Here is a 24979-nt window from a genome sequence, read left to right on the forward strand (position 1 = left end):
TAATAAAAATTGAAGTAGGTCAATGTTTGTTTGTTTGTTTTCAGATTAATTAACCATTAAAATGAACTGTCCTGGAAAACAGTGGAAAATAAAGGAAATACGCTTGCCTGTGTTAGATTATGCAAAATCAATTTACACATACCTGTCCCCCAGGAGCAATGGTACAGACAGGCCAAGAAAAGACAATCATTAAGGAGCAATTTTCCTCACAATAAATTAGCAAGCTGCAAAGTGCTTGGTATTACAGGGTTATTCAGTAAGCTAAGGCAGTTACTAACCTTTTTGGTTAATACCAGGGAAGCAGTACGGAAACTAGCTATCAAAGCGTGGGGTGGAAGTCCGAGAATGTGGGTGCACAGTATTTTGTAAATGAAAGTGTAAGAAGATGTAATGACCATTCTCTCCGTTTAACCCTGCAAAGTCAGCCCAGCCGGTCAGACAGACTGCTTGCCTAAGAATAGTAATAATAGGCTACCTTGGTTTATGTTTGCATACTTACATAGGCTCCCTGGCTGTAGAGATGAAGAACACCTTTAGAACTGACCATTGGCCAGCCCCATAGCAATAACATCTTCGGAATTTACAAGCAAAGATGTTTTACATAATTGTCTACCAATTACTCAACCCAGGCCATGAATTTTAGACCAAAGACAGCAGTCAGTGATTACTTTTAAACTGAGAAGTGAATGTTCTTGCCAGTGATATTTAACAGAACTGACAGAAGCACTGTTAAACAGCATGGCCTTAAACAACCTGAACTAATTAGACCTGCTTTGAGCAGGGGGTTCGACGAGACGACCTCTGTACCTCCCTCCCAATCTAAATTACTCTGCAATTCTGTGAGCATCTGGTAAGACCAAACTGGTACACTGCAATGAAATCCTTCCCTAGGACAAGTCCACTCATTTTCTATCAGTACACCTTGACAGGTCAGTTACGGCTTCAGGCCTCCCCCTCCTGAAAAATACAAAGGCATCTTGCATTTGGCCTTCAAAATTCAGGGGAAGCTCTAAATGAGCTGCATTTCTTTATACTTTTTAACTTCAGCTGCGGACATGCTACACAGCTTTACTGTTTTGACAAAAAAAGTCACCAGTTTATTATGCCATGCTTTCCTTTGCACATGAAATTCCCAGCCATGGCTTTTAATAACTGATAAGTAGAAAAACAAAACCAGAAAATCCACTAAAAGGATAGGGCTGGGAGAGAAGCCAGGTCCTTTATCTTGAGCCTTGAAAAGTCACTCGGGGCCAGATTTTATTACATGCCCAAGCAGCTTTGAGATACTGAAGGTGCAGAGGCTCTCCGATGCTACAGCAATGGCCTCAAGCTCTGAAGTACGCTAGATCCTGCCCTGGTTGGTTTCCAAACAGTCCCTCTTTCCAGGCCCTTATAACAGAAACTGCTACACCCGTCTGAGTTGCAGCCAGATAGGCCAGCCCAGAATACTGACAACACCCTTAGACAACAGAAGTCCCCCACTGCCAGAGTCATTAAAGAAGAATTCATAGCCCGTCACCCCATTCGAGGCAAAAAGGTAGCACACGTGTACCTGTCCTCTGCAGCTGCTCAGCCAGAGCTGCTACTTGGTACAGTGAAACAGGCCAGCCCACATTTTCTTCAAGGTGTTGCCTAGCAATCAGGCTAACAAGCTGCTCTCTACATTCACTGCACAAATCCTCTGCTCCCAGTCAAGATACACAGCACCTCCGAAGAGACAGGAGGTGTTTATATGAATTGGACTAGGCCTACAAAGAAATAAGGCACATTATTTACTTACATTACACATTTATTATACAAATAAATCCTGTACAGGCACAGCTCAAATTAAACAACCAACAGCGGCATCGTTTCACACATCAGAAGTGCTAGAGAGACTTACTGGGAGCACGAACACAGAGCTCTGCAGAAGACAACACACTCAAAACAAGACTTTTCCTACATCTCCATGTCCCCAGAAAATAGCTTGGATTTGATTTCGTACTATTCATTAGCAGCTAACTTGCCTGATGGAAGCCAAATGGAGTCTGGCTCTTTGAGATGCTTTCTGCCACAGCCATTATCTGTTCCAGTTTGCTCTGCAGCAGCATGCAAGATCCTAAATATGATTCTTGTGAGCAATCGCCTGATTTATCATACACTGCATTAGCCTTCAAGGCTTCATAGACTAAATTAGACATAACAAAAATCAAGCCCAAGTCCTCCATCCTTCAGCCTGTCTTTTCAGCCACAGTTCAGGAGCTGAGTCACTCTGACAGAAAAATGCAGCATGCTTCAGGCAGGACCGCTCAGTACCAAATGAGGGTTCCACTTGGTTTGCTGCCTCCCTGTGAGACTTTCTGGCTGAGCTCACTCTTGGGTAACCTGCTCTCTACCTAGGTTGCACAGAATGGATTGTTTTCCTTTCTGTGCCCTGCTATTTTCATTGATTACTCAATCAATGGTAACAGTGCCAGACAAGCTGGGGACAACAGTGCTGGGTACTGCATCTAAGGATCAAGCATGAAGACAACCTGGTGTCAGTCTTCTTTAGGCTGTCTACCAGTGCATTCACCTGTCACAGAAACAGTTGAGGAGCAGTCAGCTCAACTGAGACAGTACCCGCCACTTAGCCATGGCCACGTGCCTTTCCCTGAAGCTGCCAGGCACTTTGGAAGAACAGAATCACAGAGTAGCTGAGGTGGGAAGGGAACTCTGGAGATGGTCTAGCCCAAAATCCCTACTCAAGGGCAGCTGGACCAGGGTACTCAAAACCATGTCCAATTGGGTTTTGCATATCTCCAAGGATGGAGACTCCATAACCTCCCCTGACAACCTGTCTCAATGTTCAACCACTCTCAGTAAAAAAAAGTTTATTCTTATGTTCTCGCCACCCTCTAGCATGGGAGACATTATTTCCTAGTAAAGTCCATCCATCTGGTCTGTCCACTGGGGAAGGAATGATCCCAGTAACAGCTCCCCTTGGTATGCAGGTCATCTCCGCTGGCCTGGAGAACAGTGCCAGACTGTCTGGGTCACAACTTCAAAGGCTGCAGACTGCAGGTGATCCCAAGAGTCTGGGGAAGGTCAGAGATGTGTGACAATTGCAGGCAGCTGACTGTATTGACTTACAAAGAACGATCTGTGGTTAAAACAGGCTCTGGATGCTAGGCTGATGGCAAGTGCTTCCTCAAGGAAGGGACTGCCCAGTGCCACAACTGGAAGATGGAAAGCACAGGAGCTGAGGGGACAAACATCACATAGCAAGCACAACCTTTCAGGTTTACTGGGAGGAAGAAGGAATTTGGTAGCTAATCAAGTGAATCAAAGACATGCCATGTATTTCTTGGACCTATTCAAGCTTACGTAAAAGAAAATAATTGCATTTTTGGATAACAAGTTCCCAAAAGCCTTTTCTCTGTCTTTACAGAAACAATTTATTTACACCTGAGAAAAAGCTACCAGCAATGAATGGCAAACAAAATATTCTTCAAAGTAAGTGTCATTTAAGAATGGGTTCAATTAAAAATAAAACTTCACCCTAAGATAAAGCAGATTAACTGCCATTTGTTATATTTGTTTCTGAACTATTCTAACCAGATGAGTTTTGAAGAGTTTTCTTTGCAGCAATAATAGATCAAAGACCCCAAGCAAGCTGAAATATTGACAGCTATGTTTTACAGAAGGATTCTGGTTCAACCACACATACAGAAGAACATGAAAGTTAATCTTCTGTTCAGTTCTTCACTTCAAACCCTTTGACAGAAACTCCACCCACATAGCTCCCCCAGGCAGATACAACCACACCAGCTGAACATATCCTTAGGTCATGGCACAGTTACCAGCTATGAATGCTCATAAATGCTTTAAGTGTCACATACACAGCATGTGCTCTGTCAGAAACTCAGCACAAAGCAGTTCTCTAAGCCATGAAAAAAGAAATTAAAAAATCAGATTTGTTAAAATTATGTCCTTTAAGAAGTCTGTCTCTAAGACAGACTTACTGCACTTGACCCAGTAAAATGTGACAAAAGGGCTACTGTTCTTCCAAACAAACAGCCACCTTCCCATCCATAGCCAACCTGGCATGTCCTGTAATACTGCAATAAAGCTGTTGCACTCCTTTTTAGCCTCTCAGATAACCTCAAATTCCAAGATCATCCCTTCAGCTGTTAGGTATTATAGACCAGGATCAATGAACTCCAGCATGTTTCATTCATCAAGAGCTTGCTCTTCTAGCTCAGAATATGGTGCGATTTGTATCAAGTTTCCCATCTTGACAGGAAAGGGACAAGAAGTCTGATAAGTGTCTTTGATCTACAAGAATCATCAGGAGTTGTCAAAATGGGACGTCAAAGCAAACAGCAGCTGCATGCAAGCCTCCCATCCTATCAGATTTTCAAAATTACTACTGCTCTTTGCTATCTTGTTTGCAAGAAGGCTGACGAGCTGAGAAAGTAGACCCATGATGCCAACAATACCTGACAATGTGCCTTTCCGGTCTACTTTTCCACAGGACAAAGGTCTGGCTATGGTGTGGCAGAGAAGCAGGCAAAACCTGCTCAGCCCCTTGCTCACAGCCATAGCACGTTGTACTTAACATGCTTAAAGGGGAGCATTTGATGCCAACTTTCTGATGGGGGAAAAGACAAACTCACCCAGTGCTGCAGAGGCCTATGCTAAAAGCTGAACGGCTGTAGTCTCCTCAAACTTTGCAAGACAATCATGTAGCACCTCTGCAACTTTAAGGCAACGTGGACACGGTGCCTTCTCCTCCAGATCCTCTCTACTGAGCCGAAACAGAGCACCATCAGCAGCCAAGAGTTTAAGACTCTTAAGACAATACAATTCACCCTCTAGTGGCTGACACAAGACCTGTCTGCCTGCACACAAATTTGGGTAACCTCTGGCCAGGTGGGTAAATTCTGTCCAAGTCTGGATGGCATTTTGCTCGTCTAACAGTTACGCTCCTCTTTCAGTTACGCTCTTCTAACAAGTCAATAAAACCAGATGGTTAAGACTACATAAAAGCCAGTAGATACATACATGGTGTAGGATCAGTGTAACATGTTCTAAAAGAGGAGTCCCCATCTTACAGTTGCTTACTGTGACGCAGGAAATTAACAAGTACATGAAACAGAAGGCAAATTTTTAACAGGTTTTATTAAATATACATATAAATTACATTCCTGTGTGCCATGCATGATTGTATAGCTAGATACATCCCATTCTGCCTTGAGTGAAGATGTTAATTCTATGAAAACATGGCTGAGAGAAGATGAAGCTTCTGGCTGCATAAATAGGTGAGACTGCAGCTTAAAAGAAATACAAATCTGCTAGGCCACCTAAACCAAATAAAACATTTTGGCCACATACATTGCTTCAGGTTTCCATAATTTCCCTCAGGAAAAGCCAGACAATGCTGACATCAGTGTAGTTGTGCCACAAGTAAGGGATTCAAACCCGTCACGTCCATCCACACTAACATTCCCAGTGGATGAGGGTGTTCTTTCAAGCACTCTTCCTGACAGTCCTCACCCATTTATACTGCTTTGCATCACCAAGAGGCCTCAGAGCATGCAAGCTGTGCTTCCAGAAGAAACCGGATCAGAAGACTTGTTCCAGCTGCTATCAGGAAAACTCCACAAGGCAGTCCAAAACAAAGGCTCCCAAAACATACAGCATCTAGATGTCAGGTCCTCTTCTGCCCCAGTCCTCCTGGCTGCACTGTGCTTGCACTCAGCATTAGGGTGGATCAGGTACTGTAGCTCTCTGAGTAGATGCTCAGAACTGGTAGCCCCTTAAGCACATGATGAGTTCACTTTTTCAGCCTTGTGTGCACCACTTTGGAGAATGATATTTACTGATACAGAGCAAAATGCTTGAGGCTTTCTGATTTTGTACCCAAAATAAGCACAACTGGAAAGTTCACAGATGCAAAGTAAATTTTTTGGACATCTACTTACCTGTTTTGGGGAACCAGTGAGATAGCTGGGATTTGCAAGCCTAAAACTATTAAGTTTCCAAGTTACAATGAAATCCAGCAGGATGGGGAAACCACTATGCCCTTTGAAAACCCAAGCCTGAAGTACTTTGGCAACTGGAAATCCATCTTGCAATCATGCTTTTATTCATGAAGGTCAAATTTTATTCACTGTCCTGGTAAGACAATTGCTACTAGCAAGAAAAAAATTCATATGTACTTGTCATACATAATTTTTAAACTTCCTCTACAAGCAATATACTTCAAAGCCATGTTCTGCTTAAGGGACTAAAATGAGATTTGTTGGGCTCAACACACCTATGGAACCAGTCTGACACTTTTTACTCCCTATGCAGAAATTAAGCCACCAAGTTTTGTTTCTGAAGCTCACAACATTCTACAAGAAAGATTCCCTGAGAATTTTTTTTTTTTTTTTCAAGTGCCAGGTTTCCTGATATACACAAGTATAGGGCACACAACAGCTGCACACCCTTGTCTTTCATGCAGACCTTCTCTGGGCATCCAAATATTCCGGTACCTCCAGTGAGGCTCTAGAAAAGCATGGTTCTCTGTACTGGCAAGCAGCCAGATCACAGGATGCATCATCAAAATAATTCTGTTAACTCGATGGATTGCTGCTCTGTTTGGCAGCATTTGCAGCAAGCTGCCTAGTCCAGAGGAGATCCCCTGAACTGCCATTGACTATGTCAACTGACTTGTACTCAAGTTGGACAACACCTTGTTCCTAAGACTGTAATCACTGAGGGCCTGTTTTCCCGACATCTTCTAACTATGAGCATGCCGAAAGCCTGCTGTTTGCCTTTTCTAGCCTGGCGTAAGATTCTTGCTTGCCTGCCACACTGGACCAGCTCCGAGTCTTCACAGTGTGGCTGGTATCTCCTTTGCTGAGTTCTTTCTATTCTGACTGTAGAAGGGAAAAGAGAGCAACTGAGTGGCTCATTATCTAGCAACTAAGACCACAGCACTTGCTGTTGTCAGGATCAGCACCCAAAGTGTTGGAAAGCATCTGCAGACACACCAAGGAAAGCATCCTCACCAGGAATAGGCATGTTCTGCTGCTGGGGTGTAGAAAGTGTTTGAGATCTACCTGGCAGATGGAAACATGGGCTCCTGAAAACGTGAAGTCAGAGAGAATATGAAGTTTGTGTGCTTGAGATCAAATCAGTTAGCTATAGTCTGGCAATGAGACACAGGCAATTCTTACTTCCTGACGGATGAGAGAGATCTTTACATAAGATTACTGGATCAGTCAGAAGTTCTGCCCTGCTCTGAAGGAGACAGGTATTTCCACTGTAACACAAAAGCTTTTTTTTTAGGATGCAGCTGAAGATGCACATATTAAATTATAAAGACTTGAGAATGGCATTCACAAGAATAAGTTTGAGAGAGGTTTTTTTGGCAATGGTCATACTGAGATTGTTACAATCCTCCATCCTGCACTAAAAGCCAAGGACTTTTATTCAGAACAATACAATCTGGAAAGTTAAAAATGGAAATTAATTCAGCCAAATACTCTGATATGACAACAGACTGGTATGAACATAAAATGGTTTTTGGTCTTAAGTCCAGCAATCACACTCACAGCAAACACTCTGGTAGGGGCTGTTCATATTAAGCAATGAGAGGGCATGCATACACTTGTTCAAAGAAGGTGGACAGAAGCTGGTGCTTTCCACTGATTCCTTTTTTAGGACGACACAGCAAAGAAAAATTCTCTATTCACCTAAGTAACAGTCTGACATAATATTAGGAACGAGGACTTCTAAGCCATCTTCCATTCTTCATTAGAGTACGCTCCCTGGAATGATGCAGGAAAAAGCTCAAGAAGAATTCAGAAGCGCCGCAGCCTTGGAGTCAGGGGCTAGATTGTAGCTGGTCTAGAGATAGATGGGGCCTTGGGAGCACACAGCAAATGGGCAGGCCACATTTTAGTTACAACTTGTCTTGGATGCTGGTAAATTATTGTTTGGGCTCAAACACTTTGCCTGGGTATAAAAGTAGGGGCCAAGACATTTGGCCATGGAGAAAAAAGGGTCAGTATATTGCATATAGACAAAGGCAGTTGTCCCTTTGACAGAGTACTTCCTGAACAAACAGCTGTCATGTGGATCGAGTTCGTTCCTGTCTGGCTGTAGGCCAAACCAATTTCAAGTCCTAGACTACTCTGAGCTTGCTGGCACTTGATACATGACCACAAGCTGGGCCAGAAGCTGTTTAGAGGGTAGCCACAGAGCAGAATGTGTCAGAGGAATAGCCGTACGCAGCCCACAAAACTTAACCCACTGCAGGTTTCAGATGCCCGTTTTGGAGTTGATCCAGTTTCGATAGTAAGTCACTCGCGTGTACACTCCTGGTTTATTTGGCTTGCCACATTCATCTCCCCAGCTCACTATTCCCACAAGATACCAGATTCCTCTGGAGTTTGCATGTACCAGCGGCCCACCAGAGTCACCCTAAGGAGAAAAATGTCAACAGGCAGTAACAAAGTAAACAGTGTTCACCTTGCTAATGCAGCAAGCCTCAAATTGTTCTGTTACAACTGACAGATATTTGTCTCTAGACCACAGCTATAATTCAACCTCCACATAGTGTACTGACAATACAGAGGCTAACAGCCTATGTTTAATTCAGTCTCCCCCACTCCACACCCTCACATCTGTATTCACATGTGCATTATATATAAACCCCAAGCACTTAAGTGCAGACTTCAGCCCATGAGCCATGAAGCTCTTCATTTACATCTGTCAAGATATTGAACCCCATAAACTTAATCAAGATTCCCCAAAGTATATTTTATTTCTAGAAAACATCACCTTGCGCCCCATCTATTTCCTTTTTACTATTACCTAGGAAGAGACTTACCTGGCAGGCATCCACCTGCCCCTCCAAGTATCCAGCACACAGCATTCCAGGTGTTACCGCTCCACCGTAAACTTGTCTTCTATTACAAGTCGCAGTGCTTATAATTTTCACTTCTGCTTGTCGAAGCTGATTAACACTATAGCCTAGAAGGAGAAGTGGCATTAGAATTTGCAGACACGGTATGCAACCTAAAACACTCAAGGGTTAGGAGTAGCCAGATTTTCCTACAGCTTTTCTGCCATTACAGGCAATGAAGGGAGATACCCAGTCAATGTATCAGGAAGAAAGTTCCCCCTCCCCACCCACCGCAAAGTCCTTTACTTGTTTCCAAACATAACCCTTCTCCATCTTTCGTCCTTACCAGATGCTCCGTAGCATAATGGGCAAAGGGTAGATATTAGATATTATAATAGGCAAATTTTTGTAGATATTTCAGTGTTGAATTCAACTGTAGGCTACAAGATATGTCCTTGATATCACTGGAAAGACCCATTTGGTTAACCGCAATGTGGCTTTGGACAATCACTACACACGCCAAGAGTCTACCATGAAACACAACCTACATAGTTCAATGGCTCTCATAAGCAGATTTATACTCCCATCATCTCTAAACTCACTGACATGGACTAATTTGAATGAAGCTCACTCCAGTCATTGGATGAACTGAAGCCCAATTTATGACCAAAGAGAGAATAACTGATGAAAACTGTCATGATACATCTATGACAAAGCTGAATGGCAAAAGAACTCATGTTGGAACTAAACCCAGACGGACTGGGCCAGTGGGAACGGAGAACAGAATGTATTCAACCAGCACAATGCATGCAAGCAACAAAAAAAAGCTGCTCTTACTCCTGTAAGGCTAACCTGTAGGGTCTTTCTCCCATATTCCAATCCACTGACCAAGCCAGAAAAAAGCAGCAAATTAAGTCTACAAGTGTATCATTAGCACATGCACCTATCAAACATCAAGTCTAAGGAACCTAAAATAAACAAAAAAAACCCCATAAAACTAACGCAGTCTCCTCAGATACATGTGTGACAGGGCACAGGAAGGCAAGAGACACTCACCATCATTCTCCAAAGCTCCCCAACCTGTGACAAAACAGGAAGTGTTCTCTGGGAAAATGTGGGATGCTTCAGGAAGACAGACACTGTGCACATCACTCGTGAACTCAATAGCAGAGGCAAGTTCCACAACAGCCACATCATATTCATGATCAAAGACAAAGTCGCTGTATCTTTCATGAATGATAATTCTTCGGACGAATTTTTTCTGTTTTGGAGGTCTCAACAGAATTCCAAAGCTGGCAGTCCACCTCCGAGGATCTCTTGCTCTGTAAGATACTTGAGGTTATGTCACAGCCACACAAAACAAGATCCTGAAAGCAGCTTAGCTCTTCATTTAAGCATCAAAATGCAATGTGGTCAGGTTTGCCTAACAGGACAGAGAAGAGCCAAGCTTCATTATCTTTCAGATACAGACATTAGTGGGTCACGAAAGGTCATTGCACCCAAGAGTCCTAAGGCCTGTAGGATCAGAAAGGTGCTGATGACTTACCCTCTAAAGCAGTGGGCTGCAGTCACAAGCCACTTATTACTGATCACTGATGCACCGCAGCGATGGGTCCCATCAAGCTGAATACTAGCCTGCCACGGCCATTCCCCGTCCCGCGCACGCTGCCCGCCGATTATTCTCTCCACTCCTGTGAAGGAGAACGTCTGTCTTCGTATTCCACAGCCTGTCAAAGAAAAGGCAGCTCCACTTTAGCTGATGGAGGGAAATCAGGGTGTCGCTCTGGGAAAGGCCCACATGGCTGCAGGCACAGGCGTAACAGGGCAGGGGTGTCAAGAGACAGCCTTCACCTAAAGCAGTGTCTCCAATAGCAGGGAAACCAAGTGTCATGGTTACAAGCATCTCAGGATATATGTGGTGTAAACAAAGAAGTTTGGTAGAAGAGTCACTACTTTCTCATTAAGCCAGTTTTCAGACACACAAGCCCATATGTACTCCCATGGGAACTGAAGGCTGTATATCTGAGACACTTTATTTTCTCCAGTTGTAACTGTTTACCTAGCTAAAAAAAAATACTGCCTCTACAAACCTTGCTTTGTTTGATATTTGACCAGAGCTGTACAGAGGGAAAGGTAACACACGTAGCCATTAATGTGTCTGTGCATACAGGTACACACACAGATTATTAGGCACAAAGACATGCACTGATAATTAACCTAAGCATTTACATTCATATAGCTTTCATAATAACGGCATCTAAGTTTCATCTAAAGACTAAACCCTCTCTTGGTACTGTATGAAAAAAAAGAATATCCTTAGTTTGCTTTTGTTTTTTTTAAACAGACTTCTTAAAAATTGAGTATGAAAATACTGAGGAACCCCCACATAAACAACCACCACACCAGAGCAGCTCTAAGCTTTAATACACACATCACCACCAAAATATGCACAAGACAGACACTGCATATCACTTGTGAACTCAGTGGAGGCAATCTTCCCATTATTTGTAACATCCCACCTGTAGAGCAAAGGCAAGACCAACAGAGTCAGTATAGCTTTAAGTGTCACAGAATTGCTGAAGACTAGTTTGCAAAAAAACCCACAAAACCAAACAAAAAACCCACCCACAAACTAAGCAAACAAAGAATTTTGTCAGGTCACCTCCAGGTCAGCTTGACAACAGCAACAAAAAAATAGCATCCTCTTCCTCCAACAGTTTACTTATAGCCACTGTGCCAACAGCACAGTCATGTATTACTCAGCTGAAAAAAGTTAGATCCAAACCAGTTAATTCTCAGAGTCCGTTTAAACATGGAAGGCTAACATGCAAAGGCTCCGAGACTGTGCAGGGGACTGATGTAGTCCCCTGGGAGGGGACTTACACTGTCTCCCTGTTTCTAGAGGAGCTTTAAGACCTCACAGGGGAGCACAGAACAGGAGGGGGACTGAGAACCTGCCCTTCTCCACAGCTGTGCCACTGCCTTGCTCTCACTGTGGACAGCTCTTCTCCCGTCTCCCACCCTCTGGCCTTTCCCTGTACCTTGCAAGGTTTAGCCGAAATCTGACAGACAGCTATTGCCAAACATTTCTGCAAGGAGGAAGGGGCAGGAGGAAAAATGTTTTTGGAAGGATTCCAAGCAAGAATCTTGGCCCACAGCAACTGCAGTCTTTGTGCAAAGCTCACTAACAGCAGCTCATCTATATGTCCCTACTTCCCATGACCAACATTAAAGCAAGTGCTTCCCACCACCAAGTCAGAATGTCTGATTCTGCAAACACTACAGACCCAGCCTGACTGCAAGAAAATCAGCTGAAGTTTTCCTTGGCTCATGCACTGTTTACTGCTCTAGTATCTTTAACAAGTTATTTTTTCAACTTGCATCTCAAAAGCATAAGAATCTTGTAAACAGAGAATCTATAGCACCATGTCCCTGGACCTTTTCTATAAAGCATTTGTACTTACAGTTGTTTAAAAGGTTATCTCCCTTTTCCTTATTCAACTCTGAAATGAAAAGCAAACACCACAGTGAGTATATCTCATACTGCACGTGATCTAGCACAGACTCCCTCCCTGTACCCAGCAAACACAAATTAAATGGCTTGCATTGCTGCATGGAGTGACAGTACGGTAAAAGGAATAATTTGCTCTGTTGGAGAAGTTCAATTATGCCTGTATTCCTCATTGAAAGTGTAAGGCCAAAGGATACACCTTTCTTGCCTTAGCTCAAAACTAACAAAAGCAGCAGATGACTGCAAATAGGTCCAAGTAACATCTATATGTGCTGGCGGCTGTGCTCAATATAAATGCCTACATGCATTTGTTCAGGTTCAGTATGGCAAGGTGGTCAAAACAGTCTTCACAAATCCTCAGTGCTGGGATTGACTGGAGCTAAACTGTAACATTACTGATTTCTTTCCTACAAAAAAACCTGCCAGATTCTGATGGTAACCAGCGACAGATTCATGGGAGAGGATTACTGGCCAGGGAACCTCAGGGTTTTGTTATGAACACTTGCTACAGCAATCTGTCAAATAAGCAAAGGAAATGGCAGGCGGTGGAAGAGGGAACCATCTCAAGCCTTGCTTTTATTTTTAATAGCTTGAGGACTCTGCGTTTCAGTACCTGGTGATACAGGTTCTTGTCTAATTAACTGTGTGACTTAAAGTAATCTGTGAACCCATGGTCACAAAGTTGGGCCTTTTTTTGATGAATTGGGGGTGCACTATGTCATTCAACAGAGCTAGGTCACACAGAGAGAGCCTCTGATGCACAGAGGAGAGCTCACACTCATAAATCAGTGCCAGTATGCTTTAGTTCTTTTCATGCTACTTCTTCCAAGTTCCCACTCTGTCAGCCATAACACACAATTTTGAGAAGACAAAAGAGGAAAACAAGAACAGCCCATATTCACATACTAAACTGAAACTCATTACACTAAGAACAGCAAAGTATGAGGAACAAATTCCAAGCTAAACACACAAACCTAAGGCACTTGCCTGTGAGTGTAAGGGTAGACTGGTCAACATGCAAGAATGTGGAGCTTGTTTTCAGTCTTCTGCGTAACACACGGTTGACGTGACCCCAGCTTGTTGCCCTACTGTCAGCCGAGGCAAATTTAAATACCAGAACAACAGATGCAAGCACTCCACCAGGATCTGGGCTGCAAACCAACAAAAACAAAGTGGTGTCATTCTCTTTGCCCACTAATCCTCTTTGTTCTGCTTTGCACCATCTGCCTTCTTTATACAAGAACAGGTCTGGTCTGCACAGATGTATAGAACAAATAGCATAGCTGTGCACAAGTAAAAGAAGATGATGACATGTCAGCAGGCAGCAAAAGGCTTGGTTCTCGCTTTAACAATGATCAGAGGGAATTTTCTGGGAACTGTTATAAGCAACAGAGCTGAGGAGAGGAGGGATCACTCCCTTTGGCCCCCATGCAGCTCATAGTCAGCAGGAGACAGATGGCAGTAGGAACAATACAGCAAATTAAAACCCTTCAACAGATACCCAACAAGCCATTCCTAACAGCCATTCAAAAGCCCCAGTTTAGAGCCACAGAAGTTAAAAAGGTCTTCTGGCATTTCTTTTCATTTAAGTCACTTGTCCATTTATTGGCCAGGTAGCTCCTCTGTATCTAGAGACAAAAATCTCAATAGCTTGAGTTATCAGAGCAAGGCATGATCACTTACTGTCAGTATAAAATATTGGGCCCAATGTTTTAGATTAACCGTCTAAAGGAAAACAAACTGAAGCCTAGAGGAAAAGACAGCAGAGATGTAGCTAAGCTGGTCCAGTGCCTAGTTGCACAACAAGGTATCTGTAGTGAAAACAAGCTTGGAAGAGATACACCTTTCAGGTTGACCAAACAGTGTAAAGAGGTTGCTTGAAGTCTAGCTCCCAAGTTCTGTAATTTCAGTTGATACACAGCATGGGAGGCTTGTGGAAGAAGCCAGCAGCAGAAAACAATGTAGAACAGTTTAAGGAAATTACTCATTCCATCTAGAGACAGGTAAAGACAAGAAAGCCCAGAAGTGCTGTGAAGAAGGACATTTGTGGGAAGTCTGGCATTCTTTGCTGTCTAGGGAAAAATATTCCACAGCAGAATTGAGCCTTATAGAAATACAACTCCAAACCAAACTAATGTGAAGGAGAGGGAAGTGATGGCTCTTATCGCTGAGTGATACATAATTACTCAGCAGAGAGAAGAAGGACTTAAAAGCTCTCACACAGGACCTTTATACCTGTATGTCTCACTTGTCTCCTTCCCTCAACTCTGTATCCAGGTATCTCACAGTGGAATCATTTATTCCTTCAGACCTTTTCAGAGAGGGAGGAGAATAGTCACCTCTTGCTGTACACCATGCGGAGGGGTAAACACCAGCCTGAGCTTCCACAGGAAGCATTAAGTGGAATAAAGAGCTGACTCTGCATCTCTCAAGCCCTTAACTAGTAGTGAAGACTGGGATCACATAGTAATTCAGTTACTGCATCACAGCCACAAACAACTGGTGTTCAGGTAATCAATCTGCATAAGTATAAGGCCAAATTTCTCTTCCTTGCTGACCTCTGAAGGTAACTGAGCCCTCAGTGTTGTAGGCACTGAAGGAGAGCAACAACCAGCCAAGACTTAGTCATCCTGCTGGTGTAATCCAAGCATAAACAACCAGGCACGCTCCATATGGTCAAGGGGTGGGAAGAAAGGACATCTATCACATCCCTGCTTACTCCTGAACCTTCACATTACTTACCTTAGACTGACAACATGGGACCTGATGTACCTTTTACTTAGAAAGGACCCCTTGAATACTGCAGATATCTGTTAAAGGAAAAGAGAATGTTAAAATACACCTGTAATATGTACATGCTCTCAAGATATCTCAAGACTCAGTCTCATGAGCCTCCGAAACACAAGAAAACGCCTTCAGATCTCCACCTCTACACCAAAGCTACCACTAAATTTCCATCAGAGGATGCAGAATCAAAATAAACAGCTGAGTTGGCCGATTTTGCTGTCCTTTCTGCTCTGTGGGTGCCTGTTCCACCACAGGGCTGCTGGAACAGACAGCACCTGTGCTTACCAACTACTTGCACACAGTCAGCAACACATCTTTAACCCACTACAGCAAGGTTTGAAAGGTAAGGCCAGCCACATAAAGAGTCAGAGGTGATTGTGCCTCATCCTTATTTCCAATCACACAATCACAGGACTCTTCACCATAGGTCAAGCAGAAACAGAGAAACATCTTAGCTTACCATGGTTTCAATCTCTTGGCTCAGGTGCCTGAAATCTTCTGTGGTTTGCCTTTCATACTGAGGGCCATACTTGACATTGGTGATTAGGAAAGATGCATTATAATATTGGTCCTGATCTACAGGGGAGAATAAAAGGGAAAGGTGGCTGATCTCCTTCAGTACAATTCAGACATACACAGCACCTCAGAGCATGGCACAAGTAAGGCTCCCAGGCTTTGGCTATGACCCTGTCAGCTGTGGAATTACAGCTTTAGCAGCACTTTGGGAAAAGGGGGCTCTGGACCATCTTGTTGCCTCATGGACCAGCTAGGGGCTCATTTCTACTTTGAGGACCATCCCAAGTAGCTCTAAATTACACCCACTACAACATTTCTCTGGGGACCATCTTCTCATCAGCCCAAGGTGAGCACAGCACGAGACACACCAGTCCACATATGTCCCTTCTGACTCAGTAGACACACTCACTCCTCCCTAACTGCACTCTGGCATGTCCCTGCCCCTCTGAGAGGCAGGTGGTCCAGAGCTGTTTGCATCCATTCAGCAGTCAAGTTAAGTTTAAAATCTGGCTCTTGGGTGAATGGCAGAGAGGGGCCCCATAATGCAGAGTTAGCAAAAAGCAAAAGCTAAGCTGTAGCTCTGCCACTGCTCTTTCTAGTGTCCTAATGCAAGCCACAGCCTCATCGACTCTTGGTGAGCTGTGACAGCAATACAATTAGTTCCATCCCAGCAGGAAGGCATTTCAAAACTCCTCACACTGATATCTCAGAGACTGGGAATGGAATGGCTTGGCTTCATTCACCTACTGCTGAAACTGAGCCCTTGGCAACCAGGACTGACTCCTGGGCTCCAAAAAGCCTAAACCTCTGCCCTCTCTCTGGAATATCCTCAGCTAGAGATGCCAGGTTCAGTTTCTGCAAAAACCCTGTTCAAGACCAAGCTTACTATGCATAGCCTGAGTACTAGACACACCCCTGGCTTACACAGAAGACTGCTAGCCTTTGGTTAACCATAGATACCAGTGGAGGCACCAGGGCAAGACAAGAAACAAAAAGAGGGACAAAACTTAAATCCCTGCTTCAAGTAAATGATATTTTAAGTACTCTTGCAGGTTTTCTAATCAATTCAGATCTTGAATAGGGTCTAGTAAGTTCACATGTGGATTCTATACCAGGGGTGAATTGTATACCTAAATCATCAGGCAAGACCACAGTAGCAAGTGAAACACAACAGATTCCTGAAGACTTGTGACAACAAAGAGTGGTGCACTTACCATGGCACAAAAAAAATGTAATCAAGCCAATGATGATGGCTAAGCCTACTATCACTGACACAACGATGACTGCTATCTTCCATGGCTCTATACGCTCTGTTGCTCTGTCCATCTGGATCACTATCTGCATCAAAGAAAACAACATGGAGAAATTCAACTCTATTACAAAGACAATAGCGCATCCTGAGCCAAATCATATCTGGCACAGCTTAGCTCAGCTGACAAACCTCACAGAATGAGGTAGGCTGGGAAGGACCTCTGGACCCTGTGGGTCTGACCTTCTGCTCAAACCAGGTCCCACTACAGCAGGTTGCTCCAGGCTTTGTCCAGTCAAATTTTTAGTATCTCCAAGGACACAGATCCCCTAGTCTCTCAGGAGTCCTGGTCCAGTCTCTGACCACCCTCATGGCAAAAGCTTTTTCTTTATATTTAGTCAGAATTTCCTGTGTTCTAACTTACCTCCGTTGCCTCACATGCATCCCTGAGAAAAGCCTAGAGTTGTGCAGGTATTGCTAGTAGAGACAATTTCCCATCAGGAAATATTACACAGATTTCAAGTGCAGCTGACTGCCCACACAGGTACTTAAACTGAACATAAATGTAATAATTCATGACTGATGAAATGACTTCTGCACCAAGGATACTCTAGGCTACCAGAGATGCCATATAACATACAGCTTTGAGTTATTTTTAGTTGGTATGAGTAGTAACATTTATTGATCCCCTACAAGGTTTGGGTTTTATTGCACCGAAACCACACATACATTGTAAGAGACCACATCCCATCTCCTGCCAGACAGTCCATCAGAGGGAAGAAATAGCTACTCATGTGTAAACATGCTATGGCAACAAGACCCAGACTGAGCAACCCACTGAAAGCCAACAGCAGATCTATAAAAGGGTTGGGAACTTGACTCACACAGGGACAAAGGCACATAAGCCTTTCTCCTCTGCTTATGTCTTCTGTGCAGCATTAAGCAAGAGAACATGAGGAAAAATGCATTTTTGCACATGCCCTCAGTAGCTTTGTTGTGGGATGATGCAAAGCCTTAAGTACAATTATTTCAGATCCCCAGCAATTCCACAGCACACTATGTAGTAATTGTTGTCATGCCACGCACTGAGTCTCTACATCATGGTTGGCATTAGTACAGGGTATCAGAAAAACCGCGTGGGATAATCTCTCAAAGGTGCCAGAAGTGACAAACGGCAGCAGCCAGCTCTGGGGAGGAGGGACTCAGCTGGCTAGTCACCATGCTGTTTTACACCCACTGATCCATGTTTGTATTGCTGTGGACCAGACACACTAAATGCTATTTTCCCCTTTGCAGGCCTATGGCACAGCCATTTCTGAGCAACATCTGAGAAAATAGAGGCAGCAAGGGACAGAAAGGCAGGCAGAGAGAGTAAGTCTTTGCAGGTTTTCTGACTACAAGGTGGCAAAGAAGAAATCACAGCGAAAGCAGAGCAGAATACCAGCAGAGGCTCCATCTTAGGAAATAAGCTGAGGGGGCAGATGAGCAGTGAAGGCGAGGGTATGATACACAAATCCAAGACAGCAAAAGACAGTGAAGTGGTGGAAGAGCAGAATGGGGTTACACACTCTGCCCTGAGGGCAAGAAAGCTGGGCAAAGCTACAAGGAAGAGATGGTAAGCAAGGCAAGCCAGAAAAAAGAAAAAAGGATAGAGCCACAGAGGAAGCAGGTGAGAGGTCTGCACACAGTGATGGTGTGCTCAGCAAGCAACAGGTAAGTTGGAAGCATCTCAGAGTTTAATCATAGAATCACCTCACATAAAAGCTTGTTTTTGTCTAGTGAGAGTGCTGGCAGGTATCACAGTCCATTGCTTAAGAAGGGAAGCAGGCAAGTTTTTACCCAAACAGGTGGCATACTAGAAAGAAAAAGTTAAACAAGGTAGCTTCAGCCAGCACCACAACTGCAGGTGGTCACAAGCAGCAGCTTAGTGTTACCAAAATACACAGGACAGGTGACCAGGATCAAGCCTTCTGCTTGAGAGTCACATGCTACAGAGAAGCCCAGTACTTCTCCTTCCATTTTGCCTGCTTTATTGGGGCAAAGTTATGTTCTGGCAATGCACAGTCCAAGTTTTCCCCAAATCTAGCTGTCTCCCCACTAGACTGGCTCAGCTCCCTGATGGCAAGGCTCTGCAAAACAGGCTGCAGGGCAGTTGATAGGAGTCTGAAAGCCCAGGCTGGCCAAGATTACTTTCTTTGGAAACTGCAAGTTGCAATAAGCACATAATATGCACACACCAGAGCTCAACTGGTTCCATGGAGGCCTTGACTTCTCACCATCTAGGCCTTCACTGCATATGCTATCCATTACCACAGGGTTTAACAGATGCAGAGATTCAGATAAAAACGTAAGACCAGAGAGACTGTCCTGCCTCAGTTTCTTTAATATGCTGCAGCCTCCTCCCATGGAGCATTCCCATCCTCATCTCACAGCTCGCAGTCTTTCACAGTCCCAGCTCACGGAATTGCAGCATACCCCATAGGCAGCCAATTACTGCCCTTGAAGGCAAGCCCCTTGGCTAACCAAAACAGCCTGCTATGGCAATACACCTCTGCCCCTCCTTAGCTAGGCACCTCTCATGTTTTAAAGATTCTGCTTTAGCATCCAACTTTGCTCTCCTCACCGGAGAGATTTTGCTCTCCAGCCCAAGCCCCTACCATCAGTCTTGATCAGACTGGTTCACTGTGCTTCAGCTGTCCCCACCCCAGTGGGCTTCAACCTGAACAGCAATCAAAGCAACATCCCTCCATTGCTCTTGACACAAAGAACACCCAGCACAGCCCTGACAGCATATGGCTGACTCTGCAGATACTGAGACAACAGTACTCTTGTTTCATAACCACCGGCTTTCTTGAACTGTATACAGACAGATTTCCTCAAGACGAGGCCTTATACCTAAGCTACAAAAGCTTAAGACTCATGCTTGAGAAATGAGCGTCTCGCTGCCTGTGAGACTCATGCTCTGACAGGCAGCACTGTCCTCCATTTCAATCTGTTTCTATTTCCTTTTTGTGCAAATACCAGCTACATCAAACACTGGTGGCACAGACCCCCTTCTCCTCCAACATTTCAGAACGGCTTTCTCTCCACAGATCACACAGACTTGCAAGGGGAAAGCAGATACCTTAGGAACTGCTGCAGTGCTGGGGGAAACGGAAACATGGGAGATGAGGAATAAAAACCTCCTCCACTTCTGATACTGATTTAACTTTAATTTTTTTTTAAGAAAACAGTTTAAAGGAAGTACTTCCATATATTTCTACATTCATATAGGTAATTATTTATATATAGGATATACAAATTAAAGTGGAAATACCTCTTCAAACCCAAAACAGTTTCATCCCTTTAGCAGGATGCTCTCAACTTCCATCTTGCTAAGATAAGTATCAGAACAGGAAAAAAATCTCTTGTGCAATGGAAGCACCAAGTCTTACCACCTCGCACAGGGTACAATTGCCAGTATGTATCCTTCAACTGTGATGCCTGTGTGCAGGACCCAGCTCAGCAGCCCCCATTTTTTTTTTTGTCTATTTTATCAGCAGACACGCTAGTCACCAGTTGTGCAGAAGGGTTGGGAAAGAAAAACTCTCCTGTTTTTAGCTTTTTAGGAAATACCTAATCTTTTGCCACCCATTTCAGGAATCAGCACGAATGCAGGGAACAGATGGTCTTGTTTGGCCCAAAATCAGCTATCCTTTACTCACTGAAGAACAGCTAGAGTGCAGGCAACACCAAATGTGTATTGCTTGCATTAGAGCAGCATATATTTCCAGTAGTGCCCAGGAGTTCTAGCCTTTGACACTGTCATGCTAGGGTCTGTATTCACAAAACAAAACACACTCACAACTAGGTCTGGTTTTGAGCCCGCCTTTGCTGAGACCTACTAGGATGTTTAGTGAAGGACAGTTCTTGTTCAGGTTATGTCCACTCAATGCATTCAGTCATTAATCACACACATTTCACCTCCAACTAGCTCCTTCACCCCCCCAGCCTTTTTGCTATTATGCCACGGGGGGCAGGATTGTCATGCTCTACCAGAATAACCACCTGACAGGGATTCCTGTGCCTGGGACATCCATCTCTGTACTTAAATAGTTCAGTGGCAGCTGGATCCCCCTGTTTAAGAATCAGACTTCTACATGGCCTTCTCTGCACACTAGTAACCAAGAAAACTCTGCTCCACCCTGCAACACTCACTGGCCAGAGAAACATGGATCCTCTGCAGTGCTGATGAATGTAGAGGCAGAGATGATCTCATTGCCTTCAACCATAGATGCATCTTTTCTTCTTGTGGCAAAGAGGCACTGCTTAATAGATAGGCGTTCTCAGAAGACCCCCAGTACCACAGCTGTCTGGGTAGATGCCTTCCAGAGCCAGGTGTTTTGTACAGCCTCACATTTCTTGCTTCTTTATACCACACGCTTTGATTTTTTTTTACTGCCTAAACTCCCGTATTAATGCAAATTAACTCTCAGGGGGGCAGACAGGGGAATTCAGGTAACACCAATGCATTCATCCTCCAGCATGGATGAGGATAACTTTCATTCCTTAAGAGCAAACCTTAACAAGAGATCAGAAGCCAGACTCCACTGGGAGACCTCGAAGGCTGAGTCCTCTCTGCTCTGAAAACCACCTCCTCACGGTCTGTGTCTGGCAGCTTTCAGTCTGCAGTGAATTAGCAAGAAGTTTCAAACCCAAGATCTTTTAGTTCAGTGCAAAACTGCTTATCTTGGCAATACTATGGATGAACATTAGACCTCTTCCAGCAATCCCCGTTCTCATTTAAAACACACTTCATTCCCAAGCCCAAGACAATCCATGGAGACAGCAGCATCTGACAATTTCATATCACAGTTCATTGGAGTCTAGAAATGCAAACTATTAAGTCTCCTAGTTTACACACCTTGGCTCTGAGCCAAAGAATGTGTTTTGATCACTGAAAAGTTATTCCATACTGAAAAAAATTCATCCAAATGAACTACTTTAGAAACAGCTATGTTTGTATAGAATTAAGTTATTTTAAACACAGTAAAGTTGTGTTTAGAAATATATTAAATCAAGCCTCGATACAGGATATTTTAATAAGTGAAATACAGCAAGAAATAAAGCTACATTAATAGTTATTGGCACATTAGGAAGAAGAGTTGTACTGAAATTTTACAGAGCTAAAATTGTCTGGTCTTCCTTGTGAAACCAAGGAGAAAACAGGATTTCAGGTTGGATTTCTGATTAACCCAAAATGAATTCTTTACCTTGCAATTTGGAACATTTACCCAAAAGCAAAAGACAAGCACAATACACAGGTGACAAGCTGTTTTTCCTCTCTCATCCTGTACCAAACTCCCCAAAAGGTTACTATGTTCATTCACAATGCAAGTGATGAAAGTTCAGCTCCCACCTCTGCCTGCAGGATTTGATTCACTATATTGAGCATATCCATCTCTTCCGGTTGAGTTACTGTGTGTTATCAAAAGCCTCAGTAAGAACAATACCAGAAAACTGATCAGAAAATATCCATTCAGACAAGAAAAGTGTAACTATCACCTTTGTTCTAAGAAAAGGCCCTAGTCACTGAGCTGCTGGATAAGCACAGAACTACCACCCTGTTCTGTTTTACAGATCTGCCCTTGACATTTTTTTCTTTTACTTCTTAAGCTAAGCCCTCATAGCACTCCAACCTAGATTTGCTTTTAGATGAATCTAAACCATGTTTTCTGGCACCAGCTGTTTACTGAAGGTGTTTTGCCATGCTCTGCATAGAAGACATGCAACCTCTTCTATCTGATCTGCTGCTGTCTTCCTATAATAAATTTTTTATTATACCCCTGCTCACTGATATTCCAATACTCTCAGAAGAGCCAGTGGCAGAGCTTGGGTGGCACATCTGCTGCTGAGGGTCTCTCCATATTTATAGCCATGACCAGTTTTTCCATTCAAAGATGGATTCAGGCACATCCCTACAATCACTCTTCCTAGAAATGGGACCTTTCACAAGACAGACTGTAACAGACTAATCTGCTGGCCTGGTGAGTGCAATTTGAAAATCCAAACTAGGTCCCTGAAGCTATCTCCCTTGGCAGGGTGGTTGGGAATGGCAGCAACTGAAATACGTCTGGCTTAGTCCAGGAGTCCTGTAGCAAAAGCACAGGACCACAAAGCAAGACATGCTAATTCCACTTCCACCTTTGCCACGAGCAATCACACCAACCTAACGCTTCTCCTCCACTCTTGTGGCATACTCAGGACACACACTTCTAAGAGAATGGGACAACAACCTCTACTACTTTGGGCATTGAAACAGAAGCAGCTAGTGCCTGCCTAAGTACTGCAAGACCCTTGTCTCGATGAGGTCAGTTACCTACCAGCCTCACTCACTCAGTGTTTGATATTTCCCAAAGCAATTCTGATACAACGGAAGACTTCCAAACATTGAAAGGATCTGCTGAGGGAAACAAAATGTGTGTGTTCTTCTATGTGTCACACTGAATCAGCTTGACAGCCCCACACCCTTAAACAAGTGATAAAGCATCACTAATGTATTTGCCACTTACTAATTGAGCTCCTCCCCTTAACCATCCAATTCTACCAAGGTCTTGCTGCTTCCCAGACACGCACTTCAGCTGGGCAAAGACAACAGTTCCAAATACTGTTCTTGTCATTTGCATCAAGATTCAAGGGCAGCATTCAGTCTTTGGGATGTGTTAACTCAGAGCTCACCAGTAACTATATCCATGATGCCAAAATGCTGCTCATACAGGCTTCCCTGATTGTTTGATCACCTGTGCAATCAGCACAAAAGGTTTGTTGTTCCTTACTCTCTCATCCATTTAGCACAGAGCTTTTTGGAGGTTATGAGGTCTTTAATTGTTGGGATAGAGCTAGCCTCCTGTACTACTACAACAGCCTGTGGGACATAACTGTAATGCCGACAACTGAAATATCCTTGATCAATAACGCATCTTTCTACAGTTGACTGCCACAGCCAACATCTTGAGAAAGACTCCCATGTTCTGAAATAAGCTTTAGTAGAACTAGGAGGGCGACTCACTACATAAGGACTTTACAATCTCCATGAACATGTGAGACATCATCCCAGTGTAAAGGAAATATTAAGTACATGGCCACTGATTGCAGTCAGTTTAGGATAAGGTTCTGCAACTTCTACATCATCTTTACCTCTCAGATTTCCACTTCCAGCTGTGTTGGTCATAGACAAGTATCTTATTCTGTTAGTTCAGCAGTCCCAGAATATAGCAGCAGATCTCTGCTTTTCAGCCTTTGAAAATAGCTCTGCCTGCCTCCCTTGGTCCCACACTTCGACTAGTTGAAATCTACTCCAGAATCGAGACACCAAACAAGCAGTTATAGCCTTTGTGGGTTTTCAGTTTGATTTTCATTCCAAGGCAGGGTGGGTGAAATGGTCTGGTGCCAGATTTGGTGTGTTTCCAAGATGATTCTGCACAGATTAACACTTCACTGGCTGCATACAAAGCCCATGAAAACAAACAAGAGCACAAGAAGCTATTTTTACCTACTTTACTCCACTCACCCTCTTGTACCACGCTATTATCTCAGCGGTTGTGACTGCAACACATTCTAACTGCACTAACACAAATGGCAGATCAGAGTCGGGGTGCAGTGAGATGACTCTCACCTGCTCCCCCACTGCAACCTTCAGTGGCCATAGGCCACCTTGATTTGTAACCATACCATGCTGTAGAGGAGCTGGGGAATTCTCAGAAAACAAATGCCTTTTGGGTGAGGAGAAAGGGTGAAATATCAGAAGGATTACTGATGCATGGAAGGCAGCTCAAATCAGAAGTAAGCTCAGAGCTAGTGCTATTCTCCCCACGCCCTCGGTCAAAGCTCAAACTGCCCTATAAATCTACGCATGATATAGCCATGCTGCCCAAACTCCCAAGGAGCAAGTCAGAAGGCTGCAGTACTCACCTCTGGGTAGCACTGAGAGGTCAGCAAGAAGCTCTTCTGTCTGGGAGACACACTGTCCCGAATGCCACAACGCACTGTGCAGCATCTCAGCATAGACTTGAGGCTT

General features: G+C 43.8%; 1 protein-coding gene across 1 annotated transcript; it reads right to left on the reverse strand.

Annotated features, from left to right (window-relative positions):
- Window positions 1-8274: 8274 nt before the first annotated feature.
- LOC103923447 (transmembrane protease serine 11E-like) lies at window positions 8275-24966 on the reverse strand. Its single transcript, XM_009331797.1, has 10 exons — window positions 24874-24966; window positions 16889-17012; window positions 15619-15734; window positions 15114-15181; window positions 13359-13522; window positions 12325-12363; window positions 10407-10587; window positions 9917-10182; window positions 8846-8988; window positions 8275-8436 (listed from the first exon to the last, which is right to left on the reverse strand). The coding sequence occupies exons 1-10, from the start codon at window positions 24964-24966 to the stop codon at window positions 8275-8277; spliced, it is 1356 nt and encodes a 451-aa protein (XP_009330072.1).
- Between the last annotated feature and the right edge of the window lie 13 nt (window positions 24967-24979).

This window comes from Pygoscelis adeliae, unplaced genomic scaffold (genome assembly GCF_000699105.1).
Source record: "Pygoscelis adeliae isolate BGI_AS28 unplaced genomic scaffold, ASM69910v1 Scaffold39, whole genome shotgun sequence".
NCBI classification, from domain to species: Eukaryota; Metazoa; Chordata; class Aves; order Sphenisciformes; family Spheniscidae; genus Pygoscelis; species Pygoscelis adeliae.